This window comes from Pogoniulus pusillus, chromosome 17 (assembly GCF_015220805.1).
Source record: "Pogoniulus pusillus isolate bPogPus1 chromosome 17, bPogPus1.pri, whole genome shotgun sequence".
NCBI classification, from domain to species: Eukaryota; Metazoa; Chordata; class Aves; order Piciformes; family Lybiidae; genus Pogoniulus; species Pogoniulus pusillus.
In genome coordinates this window covers 5,376,375-5,395,131 of record NC_087280.1, presented here as the reverse complement: position 1 = coordinate 5,395,131, position 18,757 = coordinate 5,376,375, and the positions used below count along the sequence as shown (strand labels likewise).

The following is an 18,757-nucleotide window of genomic DNA, read 5'->3' as shown; positions in this document are numbered from 1 at the left end:
ATACGATTCTCTGCCTAAAACACAAATCACCCATCACCTTATCATTAGCTTGCCCACATTACTTTGTTACTCACCTTTTTCTGCTTTCTTCTTCTACTTCAGAAAACTCAGCAGAGAGGGGATCATACCCACAAGTACATGCAAATCAGACAAAGAGGGGGAAGTAAGCTACAAATACCTTAAGTCACGGTTGATTTCAAGACTCACCTCTTCAAATAAACACAGAGCTGCCTCGTAAAGAGAACATAAACCATCAGATGTTCTAGTTGGCTCTCTCCATTGACTCCGATCAGCAGATGATCCCTAGAATTTTAAAGTGTTATTATCAGAAAAATACTTCATACAGCAACAGCACAGCTGTACAAAATACATTACGTATTTGTTCTTACAATTAAGCAAAATTAAAAGCTCTTTCTACAAGCACAGGTATATTACCTTTCTCCCCTGAGCTGCAGCATCAACACGCACTTCAGGATAACCAAATGTGTGACAAACAGCATTTAAATAATTTTATGTGTTCATTTTTTTATTTAGATTTATTTTGTATTAATACTGTCTCATTCTAAAATGAATGTAATTTGCTTTCAAAGGGATTTTCATTTCAAAATTACTAATCATCATTGGTTTTATGTTTACATATCTTTCATATTGCGGCCTCTAATTTTCTATCTAGTCCAAAACAAAAAAAATCTGTGCTGCCTGTCAATATATTCAGCCCTGCCACTGCCATGCTATTTTCATGGTCTCCATTATTTATATTTTTCACTTGTTAAAATTTATGTTTATTAGCAAGCATTGCAAACCTGAAAGGTGAGAAATGAATGAGCACTTGCGGAAAAAAACATTCCCTATTTCAGTCTGAGCTTACAAGGCAGAAGCTTGACACAGCTTCTGATTGCATGTTGTGCAATAAACTCATTGTTTCAAAGGTTATTCATGTGAGACCAGAAGCAAGCACTTAATGTACATGACAGTGCACCCTCTTCCAAACAATTTAGCTCATTATTTTATTACATTAATTTCTGAGCCGTAGAAAAACACTAAATATCTTAAATCTTACTGATTCTCCAAAGATGTATAAGCAGAGGATCAACTGGAGAGCAAGAATATCCACAATAAATAACTTCACACACGAAACAAGGCATACTGCAAATGTATAAATTCTAAGCAAATTCAGCAAAGCAACCATGAGTAACAGCTCCATTCCTTCTAACTATTTTGCTATGAGCAATATTAACTGCAAGCAGATCAAATATGCCCTTGATTCTTTTTCTGAAATTCTGAAAATCACCAGCAGGTGGTTTGATGTTTCATCTTCACCTATGAGGAAATGGGTGGGGGGCAAGGTGAGAGAGAGAGATGGTGGATAACAAAGAAAATGCTTGAAAGAAAATATTTCCCAAAAAAAACCCACCTTTTTTAACATACTAAACAAGCCATCAAACTGTCAGTTAGTGTTGAGAAACCATTTGAAGTTAAGAACGCCACTATATTTGCAATGTAAAAATCAAAGCTGGTACCTACCAAAGATCGTCTCATCTGTGTTAATATACTCATAAAGCAATCAAAGCTGATCATTCCTTCTGGGCTTTGCAGTAACTTGGTTTTCTCCATGGTGTTTACTACAGCTGAAGCACCCAAAGCCATTTCTATCCATTCAAGAAGATATCGCAAGGAACCTCGTTGGGCAGCCAAACCAAGAAGCAACTCAGAAGCTAATCTACGACCTAATGTGTCTGCTCCAGAATTTGGAATAGTTACTCCCTTCAGAAACGTTGTTACTTGTGATAAACAGTCCAATCCCATTGGTGGAATTTTGCTTTCATTTGCTAAAGACAGAGGTGGTAAAGAGCTTACAACTTCTATTGCAGTGTGGATAACATCATTGCAAAGACTGAGGCCAGGTCCTGACACAGGCATCATCCAACTTTGTCTTAGCAGTGCAAACAGCAAGCTTAATCCAGTCCGAACCCCCATTTCTATGAGTGCATCGGTACTTGACCTGGGGCGTTCACTGACAGAATGCACATCTGTTGATCCAGAACTGCTTTCTGGTGAGTGCTGCTGCTGTTTCACCTTACCCTTATCATGGTATTTGTTAGAAAGTGCATAGAAGACACGCTGCAGCACAAGCAGACGCTTCCGAAGAGCTCCAGCAAATGGAGAGTCTGAGCATACCATCTTCGCCAGTGCCAGCTGGCTGCTAAGAAGGGCATCCAAGTAGTGGTCCTGTTCATCACTAGACAGAGATTCCCGCTCAAAATCTGGTAACTGAGGTCCTTTGAGGCACAGAACCTGCTGGGGCAATGGCACTACTTCTTTATTGCTGACTAACTTAGCGTACAAGACAGAAACTCCCTCCCTTGTCGCAATAGATTCACTATCTTCTGTGATCCAGGAGCTGTTCAGATGTTCAAGCCATTTCAGCTTCACAGGCGGGACCATAGCTGCCATGTCGGTTTACTCCTTTGCCATTAGTCCTGAATATGAGGAAAAAAAAGTCAATAGCTGTGCAATATTATCTACAGAATTTATTACTCATGGTACAACAAGTCTAATAATTCTTTAAGAAAGCAAGCAGAAAAACAGTTACACCAAGAATGACAGAAATGCCACTATTTTACCCATGTAAGTGCTGCAACACAGAATTCAGACCCTAACAGAACAGTTTAGGAGTGTAAGACACTTTGTAGACTTATTTTTATCTTTAAATAAAAAAGTACAAGTGTATGTGCAACTTCCTTAACATGATGTTATTTTTTGCTAAGTCTGCATTTTCCAAATCCACATAGACAAAAATTCATAGAAAGATTTAACTCTGCTGTGTTTCAATGAAAACATCCTAATATTCTGTACAAAAAGTAATATTATCTTTATGGACAGTAAAGCTGAGGATGAAGACTTAGAAAAAATCTAAGAGATCCTAAACAACTGTATACAAGTGAACGGAGCATCAGTGGAAGCTTCCATTTTACAACAGGTGAGACTGCTGATTCAGGCCATAACAAAGGGCTCGACTTGTCAAAACAGAATTTTGAGTCCTGCTGTCACAAGCCACTCTTTCCCTGTTCTAAGATAAACTAGAGATCTCCTTAAAATCCATGTCAGAACATGAAACAGAAACGAGGAGAGATGTCTTGACAGCTAGAGAGGCATATTATGTATTCCACATAAATTTACAGTATCAAATATTATGTATCCCATTACATTAAAGCATTGTACAGTGTATGACTCTGAAAGTACTCAAAGTTTTTAGGACAGCTTTTTAAGGAAGGGCTCAGCCATATTGTGGAGGTAAATTGAAAGCTTAGTAACACAAAAACATTGGTTTAGTAAAAAAATTCAAATTGGTTGCAAAATCTACTTGACAGCTGACAACATTCTTTCGAATTGAAGACATCAATCTATTTGACAGCTCATTTTTTCCTCGCAATTTTAGGACAAAAATACCAATGTATTATGAATCATGACACTTCCACATGGATTCAAACTCAATGAAATATTATGATGAAATCAACACTATTTCCTAGTTATTATTTATTCAGCATTCAAGTATTGCAAGCATAAAAGCACAATAATAACGTGCTTCATATCAGCTGTAAATTATGTCAAGCTAACGTGTAGCCTAATATGCAAAAGTGTTTTCAAAACAAAAGTGTTTTCAAACTGCTCTTTTTGAAAGAAGTGTTGTTTTAAGTAACCCTCAAGTGCTTTACCTCCTACTGCAGAGAAAACATTTGTTTGATTCCTTTATTATACTCGCTAACCATGGATTATGTAGATTCTGAATAATCAGTCTGAATGACAATCTGAGCCCTATTAGATCAAATTTAACACTGTATCTCTGAGAAATTGAGGGAAGGTGTCTGCCATCTAGTGAGAACCTGTGCTTACTACAGCTGTAATGCTTGTAGCACAAGGACAACACAGTATGCAACTGTGTCTTGATATTGTGCACTTAAAACACACACACATATATATATATAAAAGATATCTATACCGCAGCTCCCATGCCAAGTAAAACCTCAAAGTGCACAATATATAATATTAAAAATCTGATTTTATTTCAGCCAAAGTTCCCCCAAAATAGATTATCATCTTTATCAAAAGCCTTATTTTAGCCTCAGTGAGCCTTGCCACAGCAACTTAGTTGTATTGCAGCACATGAAATCCTTACATTCTATCACACAAACACTGGAGCCACAACAGCTAACCACATTCAGAGACATTCTTCACATTTCATAGCAGACACACCTTCTGTTCAGTGCCACTACAAAATACAGCAACAGCTCAGTCTCCAAAGGACAGAGGTGTCAGTACATATAGGTCCCTGATCCCGAAGAAAATGCAACATTTTCTCACTTGTCAGGAAGGAATTGATAATCACTGTTTGATCTGAACTGTGGCTGCAACACCAAGAATGGAAGCTTCCCAAATCTGGTCTTAAGTGACAAAGTCTGTGCCTTATCAAGAGGCAATTCATAGAGGTCTAGCTACTTTCAGAAGTCCCTCAAATAGAGAATCATTAATTTGCTTTATGTTATGCTTAGCCCAGCTTTTTCCATTCAGAAATTTAAAAACTTGCTCAAGTACCTCAAAGGTGCAAACACTACTTTTCCTGTAAACTGATTTCTTTTTTCTCTTCCCCTTGTATGTATCTCTAAAATTAGAAACTAGGTCACTACTAAGAGTTCAGACTCAGGCTTTACTCTCCTACAACTTTCCAAGGCATATGTTGGTTCACCTTTAAAACAGCACTTAGTTTGAAGTGACAGGTAGCAGTCTTCAACCAGACACAATGATGGCAACAAGATGATCTGATTTTACCTTGAAAATCTGTCTGAATACAAATGTAAACTACCTTTGTTTGTGTGCGGAGTCCAAGCATAGTGACTACTTATCACTGAAGCTAACCAGAAATTAGGAACAATGGCTAGCACTTTCCTTTGAAAAGTCGGCAAAAGAAAATACAGTTAACTTTGAAAGACCATGTGAACACACTCATTGATGGTACCAATTCTGCCGTGTGGCCAGCATGTAGCCCACCAGCTTTCTAAACCAGCTGATCATACTGCCATGAACAAAGGATGAAGGCAGAACCATGTGACAACTCTTCCTCTTTAAAAACACTCCCACTGCATTTTGTCATGTGTTTGTATTTTTATATTCTGGGACTGCAACTATAGAAAACACTCTGTCATCTGAAAACAGCTTACCCTCCCTAGAGGTGTTCAAGGCTGGACTGGATGAGACCTTGAGCAGTCTGGTCTAGTAGGAGGTGTCCCTGTCTGTGGCAGTGGGGTTGAAACTAGATGATCTTTGAAGTGCCTTGCAAACCAAACCATTCTATGATTCTACGATACTGACAAATCAGCAGCCAACATGTTATATGCAGTAACCCTCCAAATCCTCCAAGCGAACAGATCTTATTGATTCAAAAAAAGCTAATAAGTAACCAACATTAATCCTAAACGTTACCTATTGCATAATTTCATAATATGCAACAAAGTTTGAAAGTCAGAATTATTAAAGCTTTCATATTTTACTTCATTAAAAAAAAAATCTCTCCACCACCAAAACGATCAGAATCTATTTACACTGAGAAAACATGAACATGAATTCCTAGCTCTCCTTCCATTATTCCTTGTTTTCTTCTTCTCGTCAAAAGAAAAGGAAGAGGGAAAAGTACTAAAAACAGAGAACTTGCAATATAAGTAATTTACTGTTTATCTTTTAGGACCACAGTTCCTGTTGGGTAAGTGGCCATTTTGGAGGAGTAAATGACCACATACATTTCACGGTTGCTGATTGGTTATGGCAAGTGAAATGGAACAGATATAAAACTCCTAGCTGAACAAGGATTACAAAACATTGTCATCAAGTGTTAAACCTATTTCAAAAGCTAATTCTAGGGAACTGCTAGGATAAAATGAAAATATCAACACCTAAAACCCAAGTTCTGCATATCCTGGATACAGAATTTTTTTCAAAACAGCAGTGGTGGTAACTTGATACTATTAAAAGCCTACAGATCAGACAGAAGAAGGCGTAACTGCTGCTCAGACTACTAAAAGAAAAAAAAAGAACATCAACTCAAAAATTTAGCTAAATCTTCCAGTACAGTGATTTCCTATTACTTGTATATACATGAACGTTCTTGTTTGTCATGTTACCACTTTGTGCTTCCTTCCTTCTGTACAAGGTCCAAACAATAAACATTTCAATACATGGATTTAAAGTAAAATTGATACTACATTCAGTGTTGTCAAATGGACAGAGTAAACAATGGAAACAGTTTAACATAGTCCTTAGGCATCACCTGCCAGAGTTCATAGAGATTTTCAAACTTCAAAAAAAATCACTTTATCTGATACTCTTCTCTTAAAATGCAATAATATTTCCTCGTAAGCAAAGCACATCATCCATGTTTTATTTTAATTCTTTCAAAATAAAATCCAGATTTATAAGACATTTTATACACATTTCTTCATAAAAATCGAAGATACCAGAAAGACTGTGTCTTGTACATGGTGTAGCTCTTAAAAAACAAGTGTCTCACACAACTGAGGAAGGTTTGACCATTAGGTCGTCATCGCAAATTCCTACAATTATAAGGATCTACAAAACACAAAAGCCTCTTGAAGATCTGGAAATACAGCAAGTCAGCCAGAGAAATAAGAGGAGAGAAATTTGTATTGCAAGAAGTATTAGAACTCAGCAGTAACTTAGTACAATGTTTCCATATAGAAAAACATAGATATTAATGTAATTAGCACAAGATTTCATTAACTCTTGGAATATTAGAAAAATGAAATTTAGCATTCTACCCAAATTCCACTTTAGCTATATTTTCCTACCTACGCTGTCAAGTGTATAAATACAGGTTTGTTTACTCCTTGTATATTTAATGTGTTGTGTACAAAGCAATTAAAACCAGCTTCAGCAGTCTACTCCAAAAGCTAGAAGCTATGTGGGAAGAGCTACAAAATTACTGTAGTACTTACAAAAGGGTTAAGTTATAACATCCTGTAGCAGAACCAGGATTAATTTAAAGAAAAGTGAAAACATACATTAGAAAAAGTAATGAAAAAAAAACACACTTCAGCATGACCTGGAAGCTTCTGAATTCTGGACACATGAAGACAGCACCACTTAATGAATCACAATCTGAGATTCGACATGCGTGAAAGGAGATACACTATCTCTAGTCAGTATGAAGAAAACAGTTTAATCACTTGACTCTTAGCACACATAGTGAAGATATTAAAAAGGTCAGAATTTGGCAAAACTACATATTACCACATTTTTCTTTAACTTAGTCTGACCAGAGCAGAAATCCCGCACAGACAAAACCAATTATTCTGACAGAAGTTAAGAGCTTAGACACTCAGAACAGCTACAAAATCATCTGAAAGCTTCATTTTCTGCAAGGGTCTTCAAGAACAATACCTATAAAGCTGTACACATTACAGATCCTGAAAATCAGAAGTTTTCTCAGGGGAAAAATAATCCTCAAAAGCACTCTGCCTCTCTTCTGTTCTGTGCAATTAGCAGGTTCAGCAACCTTTCTAAGATGCTGACTACATTTAACTTCATTTTATGGTAAGTTAAAGTCCTTGACTTAGAGTGAGCACTGCTCAGCAACAACTAAAACATCAGTGTGTGATCAACATTATCCTCATCCTAAATCCAAACCACAAAAAGTTAACCCTATCCCAGCTGAAATCAAGACAAATGTCTCTATTTACCACCCCACTGTGATGGCAATAGTACAGTTTCATCATACAAGTGCAATCTCTTCAAAGTTGCAACGTTTTTGTTTTGTAGTAGAAGCACTTACACCCCTATAAAGCATTCTATAAAGCAGTAAATCAAAGTTTATATTCCTATTTAGGGCAACTAAATTGTTGTATTAATATTCCACCCACTTCCTAATGTAACTATGATACACAAAGAAATGTGGCTATTTCTGTTTCAGTAGCAATTAAAACCAAAGACTCTCTTTCTAAGAAGCACTGTATACCTCTGGCCATCCATACCATACTCCTTTGTCTTTTGCAAAGTTCCTTTATTTCGGTATGATCATCTCTATTGATCTAATGACCTGCCTGCAGCCATCAGGATATATATCTCTATGTTCATTCATATGACTCCCGAACCGAATGTGGAATTCAAGATAAATCAGAACCTTGAGCCTGTGCAACAGAAGGCCTATTCTCTGCTTTTGCTGAGTTCCAGTCCTGAAAGTTTCTAATATTCTAGAAAACAGATTATCACCTGAGCTTTTCACTGTTCTGACCTTCCATGCTTCCTGCAAAGGTGGGACAGAGTCTCAGCAGGAATGATGATTCACAGGCTACCATTAAAGTGAAGCAATTTTAACCATCATTATCAAAGTTTTACAATCCTAAAGTTTCCTTTTTTTTTTCTTCATAAATAAAGAGTTGCAAATATGTCCTGTAGTAGCAGGTATCAGGGCTCAAAAAAACAAACCAATCATTTATGACCTTTTTATTGAAAGGTTAATTCAGAATCTAGAAATATGTAGTTAATTAAAATCCTGTCCTGTCACAGGCCAGCAATGTAAAACCTACAAGCAATGCAAAACACATGAGATGTTCCATATTACACATGGCGAGGGCAAGCTGTGACAGCTGAAACTGATATGGTAACAAGATGGGCCTAGAAGAGTTACTTGTGCAATATTTTACTTATGTCAAAAAGCACTGTACATCATCACAAAGGGTAATGTTCCCCAAATGTTCTTTTGAGCCAGTACATTTAATGTATATGCAGTCTCATGACAGATGTGAGGTGAATAGGAATCCTTACAAAACAATCATGGGAAAGAAAAAGAGGAAACAACGAATTAGAAAACACTGACACTGCAGAGAAATTACTACAAATTAACAGAGAACTGAAACTAAAGAGACAAAACCAGGCACTAGAACCAGAAAAAAAAAGGGAAAAGGCAGAAATGCTAGATAACAGGGGATGGACAGCAAAACCACACAGAAAAAAAAAAGCCATGGTCTCCTACATATCTGTAACAGCCAGACACCAAGCCTAAGGAACTAAACCAAAAAGAGCAAGCAAGAACAGCAGCTACAGCAGACAGTTCTTCAATCAAAAGAAAAGCGTAACAGTAAAATACACGCTAACATTAACTGATTTCTGAAAACATCTGTCTCCACTGGCCACAGTGTTCCACTATCTATCTCCTTTGAATTAACCTTCTGTTCAGCATATGGAAAACAAATTATTGACATCCTAATTCAGATTAATTCCACAGCCAATTATCAACCCTTCTTTAAAAACTTTAAATTCCACCTACCTTTATAGTACTTGTCAAGTAAACAATGTTAAGCTAGTACTAATATTTTTCAAACTCAGTATTTCTACATGATCTTAGTTTCGCTTAGGACTATTTATTCATTATCAGGTCTGCTACTTAAACCAATATAACCCTATGCTTTCTTCTGGTTATAAAAGGTCACTCCAAAAATCTTTTGGGAAACAGACAAAAGGATAAATTTACATTTAAGTTGGTAAGAAATTAAACCCATTTGCTCTTTTGCCTTTATGTTTATTAATAATACGACACAAAACCCAAATGACAATTTCTGAATGTAAACCCTTGGCTGCTGTTAAAAAACACTCAAGTAGAAGAGAAAAACTTATTATTGCTCTTCAGGAGAAAAACATTTTTTTAAAAAAAATCAATTTAATTCATTACTTCAGATGCATAGAAATATACTAAAACAATAGTTATGAATGCAGAAGACAGTCCACAGAAGTGATAATCAAAAGCAGTTAGTAAGAGGAGTGGAGACGCAAACATACTCATGTATCAAAAATGTTCCAACACTTGGAAGAAAGAAAAGTACCTGATTGGGCACTGGCAAAGAGCTTAAAACCCTGGTGATGTTTCAGCACCGTCACTCTTCTCCAAAGGTATAACCAAGCACTTGTACTTCTACTAACATGCACTACGTCTAATCACAACACTTCCTACTACCATAAGACACAAGAACAGAAGTTTTCTTGTAAGAACTAGAAAAAAATATTCAGGTGTATTTATTAGTAATCATGATTTTAAATTGAGCAAGTCATCAATGGCTAGGAGACTGTAAACACCATATAAGTAGAGATATGAAAAATTCAACCAGATGAATGACTTTAACTCTCAAGTTAGCTCTGAAGTAAGCAGAAGTGGACTGCAGCCTACAAAACTATTATCTAAATATATAAATCAATCTACCTAAATATATAAAAATAAACATATATAAATACATGGGCCATATAAGATAGAGACTTTCCATCTTGCCCTGTAGCGACAGGACACATGGCAATGCTGTTAAACCGAAAGAGTAGGTTTTTACAATTAAGAGGGTGAGGCACTGAAACGGATTGCCCAGAGAAGTTGTGGATGCTTCATCCCTGGAAGTGTGCAAGGTCAGATCAGACAGGCTCTGAGCAACTCTATCTAGTGAAAGATGTCTCTACCCATGGCAGTGTGAGTGGAACTAGGTAAGGTCCCTTTCAACCCTGAATGCTTTGCCTGTGACCATATGACCTCCAAAGGTGACTTAGAACATGATTGCCTCATGGTCCTCTTAGCAAGATTTTGAATCACTTCTCTCTGGAACAGTGTAAGTAATTCTACTTTAAAATACAACTGACTCTGCAACTTAAATATGGAATAAGCAAAGTATTCACTTTGTATTAATGCTTTCATTTCTTCAAATGACTACCACTATAACTAACTGGAAGAAAAACTTTTGTAGTATAAACTCATTTATTTGTAAAGAAATGTTTGAAGATTAAATTTCTGTATTACACAGTGCTGATAGAAAAAAAAAAAAAAGTATCACATCTAAGGAGGACTCAGACTGTATGCTCCTCTTTAAACAGTAAATTAATTTCAGCTTCCAGCAGAGAACATGATTGCTTGAGCCACCTGAACACACTCACAACTAGCTTGATGACATCACGTCAATCACAACAGTCTCTGGCAGTCAAGGCCAGAGAACATACCTGGCCAGTTCCCAGGCTACAATGACTTGCTTTTGACAGACTAATTCCACAGCCAATGGTTTCAGCAGCTCTAGGAAAACAGAGCTTCGTTTTCAGAGGGTTAGTTAAGACGTTTTTAAAGAGAAAACACCCACTAGATTTGAATGTTCCATATGACCGTCTATCATTACAGGGAAACAGATAAAGAAAACCTGCCAGCAATTTTGAGAGCTTGACTACTTCTGAGAACTAAAAAAAAAACAAACAAAACCATAATCACAACAGTACTCACAATTCACTAAGATGCTTTTGACAGCAGAAGTCAAATCAGCCATAGAAAAACGCACCCCACATTTAACTAAAACATACAAGAGCAAGGTAAAAATCTTTCAAGTCACATAAACTGAGGAAGACTGAATATTTGAAGAGTATTGTACTGAAAACTACTTCATAGCAGTGATGCAAACTCAAATGTTTGCTCCACCAAATTTTCCTGAAATACCTAGAATTCTTGTCTCCATTACTTATTTCTAAGACCACAATAAAAGGGCTTCTCTATCCCATGAGAATTACAAAATAAATTACACTAAAAACAGAACAAATGACTGGAATATTAAGTGATCAACAAAAGTATTTAAATATATCTATTTTTTATTTTACTATCAAAATATCACTTGTCATTTCCCTATCTATAAAATAGTCCCATTCCAGTCATTACTGATACTTCAAAACATGCAGAGCAATCAGGCATTGTTTTCTTCATAGAAGAAGAAAGATTTTGTTTATCTCTAAGACAGAAGACAGCCAAGATCTTTAGCCAGGTCACTTAAATGCTCTCCCAAACAACCAGTATCAATTTAATTCAGTTCTGAAATAAAAACAATAATTTAACTGGTAAGCTATCTTTCAGTTCAAGGATCAAATGAATAAAAAGGTGTTGTGTTACATTCTTACTACGCCAAGCAAACCCTCAGGAAAAATAAGTCCAAGACTTTATATTATATTCCTATTACTCTTAATTAGCAATTAGAAATCAGTGCCTCCTTTACACTGCTTGGAGAAAACAAATTGAGCATTCTCACTTCAAGTTCAACTTATGTCCTTCCAGCCACAAAAACATGGTTACCCTTAATGGTAAGATAACCAATATAACATACACACTGTATTTAAATAAGAACATAATAGCAGAGAGGAAAGCCTCAAACATATACAAGTTTGTTTATATTCAAGGCAGAAAGAGCCCTAAGATGTTTCATTCTGAGAGGCAACTGCTGTGTATAAAGCCACTTAACTCCTTGCAAGTGCAAGGATACAGATCAGTAGCTCTTTTTAGTCCCGTAGCACATGAACACTTTCTAAATCTTTCATACAAAATTAAAGGACTCTTCTTGCAGTATTGAGAAGAAGCAGCAGGATGACCAGGTACATAGTTTATATTTCCAGATTAACTGTTTATTATGTTTTTCCTCATACTTATGTGCTCCACAGTCACACATCCCTATGCAGTGGAGATATGGTTATATAGAGCCCCTATCAAGGAGCATTGAAGTCAGTATGTGTATACTTATAACTTTGACATGTTGTTATGAAGTAACAGCACAGGACGCTTTGCTCAACTACAAACATAATAAAGCTCATTACATATGTACATGTGTTCATATGATATGTATATGCATATGTATGCATGTAATATGTTTGCATGTCTATAGAGCACATAGCCTTTGTTACAGCAAATTAAACAGTCCAGGAAACAAGAATTAACTTAGATATGCAACATGAGTAACAGGTCTAAACCAACAGGAGATGAGTATGTCTAACTGCACACAAACCTCTCCTGTATGCACTGTGAGAGTGCACAACAGGGTTCTCTCTGTAAAAAACAAGAAAAGCAGCTCCTAAGAAGTAACTTCTACAAGAAACTAACCGTTACGTCGTTAAAAAAAAACAAGCAACAACAACAAAACACCTGCTATAGCATCACTTTGGAATAAGCATAAATAATCTGTAAATACATGCATTCATGTATCAGTATTTCAAGTCAGACCAAGCAGATAAACCATAGGGCAACAATGCGATTCAGATGACATATCTGGATATACATGGAACATCTATAGTCATACACACAGCTGATAAAGGCCAACGTGACAAATTTCAGTCAGAATTTTTTACACCAGCCAGATCCATCTATGATGCACCCAGCCAGCGATGCATTTACCACTTGCAGGAAGAACGCACAGCCACGCTACAACCGCATGTAAGACGCTCAAATTGGAAAGCTCAGGCTCTGAGGAACTCATCCTAAACACAACGCAGATTTTGTATGGTTCATACTGCTTTGAAGAGACACAACAAACCCCCCGCCTCCAGTCCCTACAAAGAAAAGAGCGCTGCTGGTCGCCCATCGTTCTCTCATCCTCAGCAACCGGGCACTGACAATTACCAGCTCCGCCTGCCTCTTCTTTTTCTGTATCCCCGCCTGCAGCTTTGCCCCTTCAGAGACACCCGTGGCTACAGCCGCGGCCTCGCTTCTTCGTATCTACCCCCCACCCCGCCCGGCCGCTGGCGGTAGAGGGTGTGCAGCCGCCCCTGCATGACAAGTCGCTGGGTAGCCGTGACGGGGCGCAGCGTGGCTGCAGCCGCGCAACCCCCACACCCTCACTCCTCTGCGGTCGCACCCCGTGAGACGGCGGTTCCTCTCGGTGGGGAGCGGCGCTGAGAACCCCCTCCCCCGCCCGGCGCGCTCAGGCCTCCCACTCCTGTCCCCACCGGGGACCCGGCTCAGCAGCCCCCGCAACCAAGCGCTCACCAGGCAGCGGTGGCAGGGGAAGGTGACAGACCTTAGCCTAGGTCTTCCGCGAGGCTGAGGCAAGCGTCAGGCCCCCACCGGAGCAGAGTCCTTCCCTGCGGCAGCAACGGCGACGGCGGCTTGTCAAAGAGAAAACATGACGCGGGCGGGGAGGGGGAGGGAAGCGACGCGATCTCGCGGGGCTATCGCGCGGATCTCGCGAGGCTCCGGCCGCTCCCCGCCTCCGCGCGCAGGGCCGGCAGCCGCCGGCGGCGGGAAAGCTGGGAGCGCGGCCGCCCGTGCCGCTCCGCGCGCAGGGCCGGGAGCAGCGGGAAAGCCGGGAGCGCGGCCGCCCGTGCCGCTCCGCGCGCAGGGCCGGGAGCAGCGGGAAAGCCGGGAGCGCGGCCGCCCGTGCCGCTCCGCGCGCAGGGCCGGGAGCAGCGGGAAAGCTGGGAGCGCGGCCGCCCGTGCCGCTCCGCGCGCAGGGCCGGGAGCAGCGGGAAAGCCGGGAGCGCGGCCGCCCGTGTCGCTCCGCGCGCAGGGCCGGGAGCAGCGGGAAAGCTGGGAGCGCGGCCGCCCGTGCCGCTCCGCGCGGCGGGAAAGCCGGGAGCGCGGCCGCCCCGTGCCGCTCCGCGCGGCGGGAAAGCCGGGAGCGCGGCCGCCCCGTGCCGCTCCGCGCGGCGGGAAAGCCGGGAGCGCGGCCGCCCCGTGCCGCTCCGCGCGGCGGGAAAGCCGGGAGCAGCGGGAAAGCCCCGTGCCGCTCCGCGCGGCGGGAAAGCCGGGAGCAGCGGGAAAGCCCCGTGCCGCTCCGCGCACCCCCGTGGCGGCCACCAGTGCTCGGAGCAGGCGCGGCGGGGAGAAGCGGTGACAGTGCCTCGGGGCTCCGGCCGCCAGGCACGGGCCAGCAGCCACGGCGAGGGGAACTGGCGGTCGAGGCGAGAGGCGGCCGCAGAGCTCCTAGCCCCTTAGCTAAGCACGCGCTAACAGAGACTGTCGGGGGCAGGAACCGGGAAGCACCACGCGCCTCAGTGCTGCCGCAGAAGCCCAGGCAGCGCGGCGGGGGCCGGGCAGGAGGGCTGCACCGCGAGTGCCTGGTGCTGAGCCTGGTAAGGCAAAAGGCTCCCACACAGGGGATTCTGTAGCGAAAGCCACGGAGAAAACGGGGGGTAAAAAACATCGGTGTGCAGAACAAAGAGGAGCCCAAAGCCATCGCATCGCGCTGGGATGAAGCAGAGCAGCACCTGCAGCGGGAAAATGGAAGCAGGCTGCTGGCACTGGGAACGAAAACATTGCCCAAACGGTTTTGTTTTCTTAAAGTGCAAGGGAATAGCAGGCAACTGTCTGCATAAAAGCAAAGAACAGGTAGGGAGGATGAGTTACCTAATTGGAAGGTCAGCGAAAGAAAGGAAAGCTGTGACAGAAAAAGTGTAGAAACAATAAAACTGGTCACAGCATCATAGAAGCAGAAATACAATCAAAGAAAGCTGACTTAAACACAACGAACATGACAACAAGAAGTAGTACAGCTCTCACTGATTGAAATTCCAGATGTAAAATAGGAGAAGTATGCTATCAAGACTGAATTACAGGATAAGATGGGGCACCAACAGTGACATGCCACAGATCGGTGAGGCCGTGCTGGCAAGAAACAAAACAATGAGAAATGTCAGTTATACTCATGTTGATTGGCTATGGTCCATACAGTGGCAAGGATCTCATTGCTCATGACTTCCATTAAAGAAAAACTTACAAGGGAAATAGTTTTGAGGAGCAATTGTGTCCATTTGGATTCGTCAGCCTAAGGCAGGAATAATTATGGAAGTTTACAAAGATTGGTGTTGTAAAACAGGGTAACAGGCAATAACTGTTTAGTGTCTCTTCCAACAGCAGAGCTAGAGACTAAGAAGTGGAATTAGTAGCGGTCAAATTCCAAACAAGCAAAAGAATAATTATTTCTTGATATAATTAAAATGCAGGCCACTCAAGACCACAGAGTATTTGGGGACACATTACTGCATGCTTGCTCTTGCCTTTTCTTCCCTAGGCATCTGCTGATGGCTGTTCTCAGACACATGGTACTGCTGGACCAGTGGTCCTGTCTTACAGCCAATCTTTTCTGCATCACTGCAGCAAAAGGGCCCCTTCTCAGCCCAAAGCACACATTCTTAATGGCGATTTACCAAGGGTAGAGAGCTCAGTTCCCTGGAGGTTCTGTTGCACTTGATGTGACACAAGTTTCAAACAAAATTAGATCAAGTGACTGGCAACTTCAGAGGCATATCCCAGTTATTTATGGCTCTGTATTCTGTTCCCCTAAAAGGCTACTCATGGGTTCATAATTGTTTGCAGCAGAATAGAACTCAAGCACTCCGCCAAGATAAAAAACATTTTTAAAAAATCTCTGTTAGCAACTTACCCCATCCAATATCAACCCACAGAACAAAGGTAAAGGCAATCTATTTTTTGTTCAAGAAGTCTTTCCATCTTGTTTTTTCAGGTTTTGTATCCCTAACTGCACCAGCTAACCTTTTGTCTAAAGCCAGTCAAACTGCTGTGAATCAGCAGCTTCTTTAATGAGAGTACTTGTGCAAGCAAACATCACCAAAAAGCATTCTGTATTTATAATATGCCAGCTAAAGGATGCTGTGTAAGAAATAAACTTTTAAAATTTAACAGTTGCATCATGTCATGGAGGCAAGGAATTAATATGTCCGAGTCAGGAATTATAAAAATAGAATTATTTGATTTTCCTGAAACTCAAGCCCCAAACTATATACAAAACTACTTTAGGTTTATGTCCAGATACCATTTCAATTGGGAATTCTTCAAAAGGATGTTATGGACAAATTTAGAGATTTCAGAAATCAGGAAATGGAAAAGGCTAAGCTATAAACACAGCTTTACCCCACTATCAATCAGCCTGAGCAGAGTATTAAGGGAAGAGCAGGTTTACTCATGGAGGTGAAATAGGTATTTGACTGTGATCCCTTGCTGGATTTCTCTGCTCTCAGCTGCTTTCTGACACTGCAAGCAGTATCCACGTGGCAGAAGCCCAAGGCAAGTGGCAAAGCCTCTATTCTCAGAAATGTCTTGAGACACAGCTGCCACAAAACAGGGATTCATGGAAGCAACGCTGCCTTAGCAGGGGCAGGGGAGAGCCAAACTGGGTCCAAGAGCAGCTGGGTCCAGGTACCACCGGCAGCTCTATCAAAATGGACCCCAAGACTTGCCAAGCTCGCAGGTTTGTACAGAATGATGCAAAAGTGGGGAGAACTGCCTAAAGGCAGGGATGGTGTAAAAGCAAGAACCATGTAAAAAGGTGGGAGCTGTCCAAAAGCAGGGACAGTCCAAAACAGGAATTCTGTCATGGCAGGAACCTGTCCTGTCAGGAGCTCTGTCAAGGCAGGAATCTCTTTACTTTCTCCCTTGCTCCATTTATGCTTTTCTAGACAAAGTGTCCATTTGCCATTTTATACTGGGCACGAAAACTCAGCCAACCACCAGCCCGATTCCAGCACAAGCTTCCATACGAGTCACCACACTTGCAGAAAGACACCTGCTGCTTCAAGCTTGCAGGGCTGGGGGAGGAAACCAGGTAAAAGTAAACCCCGACTTCACCTAATATGGTTAAGCTTGGCAAAGTGCCATTCTGATTGGCTGATCTGTGGCCAGAGCCATTAGTCTAAGAATGCATTGATAAAAAGAGATGAACAGGTAAAGACAATGTGCTTTTGCCTTAATGTGCTCTCTGCTGGCAATGCTCTGCTTCATTGTTTTCTGCCATTGGATCCTGCTATGCTCTGCTAAGCTATAAACTAGCTCTGCTACATAATAACAAGCCCTGATACTTTGGATTTGTCTACCTGGAAACTTGCCCTGTCTCAAGCTTACCAGGATTAGCACTAAGTGCCTTCACACGATGAGCTTGCTTAGCCAACATGACATTGTGCCAAGATTGCACATCTGCAAGACATCCTGCCTACACCTCTGCAAAGTTCCATACCAAATCTGGACTCCAAGAGGAACCAGGATCAGAGATAGTCTGCCTCTCTCCCAGCACCCTCATTAAAGCCCAAGAACTAGAAGCCTCATTGTCTGACAAGACATCAACAGAACTCCTTGCAAGTATTTGGCTACTGTCTGGAAAGTGCAGTTACCCCCGGGAGTCCAGACATGCTAATTTTTGTGAGTAAATACTCAAAAGCCTCTGTAGCAAAACTCTGTAAAATTCTCTAATTCCAAGTGCCTTCTGCCTCAAGTCTCTCTAGTGGGCAAGTCGTACAATCAACTGCAAGATCCTCTTTCCAGTTCTAATGGTTTAATGTTTGTTGAGTACTGCTATTTCTTAAGTGTTCTAGATTCTGTTGTTTCCATCTACGTAATGTTTTTCATGACCTTGCAAAAAAACTGTGGCTGGTAGTGAGATTTCTGAATATTAAAAATTAAAACCAATATTAATTTTCAAAAAAATCAATTGTATCTTGGATCATCAATACCTGGCATTACACCCACACACTGCTACCAACATCCCAAAGGACCACAGCAGTTTATATTTCTGAATTCTCACATGGAGCTTTATTAGATAGCAACTGTTAATATTTGATATTAACAACAATCTTTGCTAAGTCTCAAACATCTAAAGTCAAGTGAGGTCCTCAGTTTCTCTGGCAGTCCAGGGAGGGCTCTTTTAGAGCTGTCACAGGATTTCTGTCACAGGCAGTGGCCTGGGCAATATCTGCACTTACAGCCTGCTGCATTCAGGACTTTCCTGACAAAGAAAAGCCGGAATGGCAAGTGATGCAGGATGAGGAGGCCTATTCTGTCTGCCTGTACTATGCATGTAAGTACTGTCACAGAATCACAAAATGACACAGAAACAATCAGGTTGGATCACTGAGTCCAACCTATCACCTAACCCTTCTAATTAATTAAACCATGGCACTACTGTCAAAACTT

At 40.9% G+C, this 18,757-nt stretch overlaps 1 protein-coding gene across 8 annotated transcripts in view; it reads right to left on the bottom strand.

Annotated features, from left to right (window-relative positions):
* The window catches only part of HERC1 (HECT and RLD domain containing E3 ubiquitin protein ligase family member 1), a 108,228-nt gene that overhangs the window by 73,333 nt on the left and 16,138 nt on the right, over positions 1-18,757 (bottom strand). For 6 of the 8 annotated variants that reach the window (XM_064157366.1, XM_064157374.1, XM_064157371.1 and 3 more), the window contains exons 1-3: positions 13,823-13,953; positions 1,525-2,480; positions 208-303 (exon numbers count right to left, since the gene is read on the bottom strand). In XM_064157366.1, coding sequence (XP_064013436.1) covers positions 208-303; positions 1,525-2,454 — 1,026 coding nt within the window. In that variant the 5' untranslated portion in view covers positions 2,455-2,480; positions 13,823-13,953. Of the gene's footprint in view, positions 1-207; positions 304-1,524; positions 2,481-13,822; positions 13,954-18,757 lie in introns of those variants that run through there. The other 2 variants (XM_064157369.1, XM_064157368.1) reach the window with 2 other exon arrangements.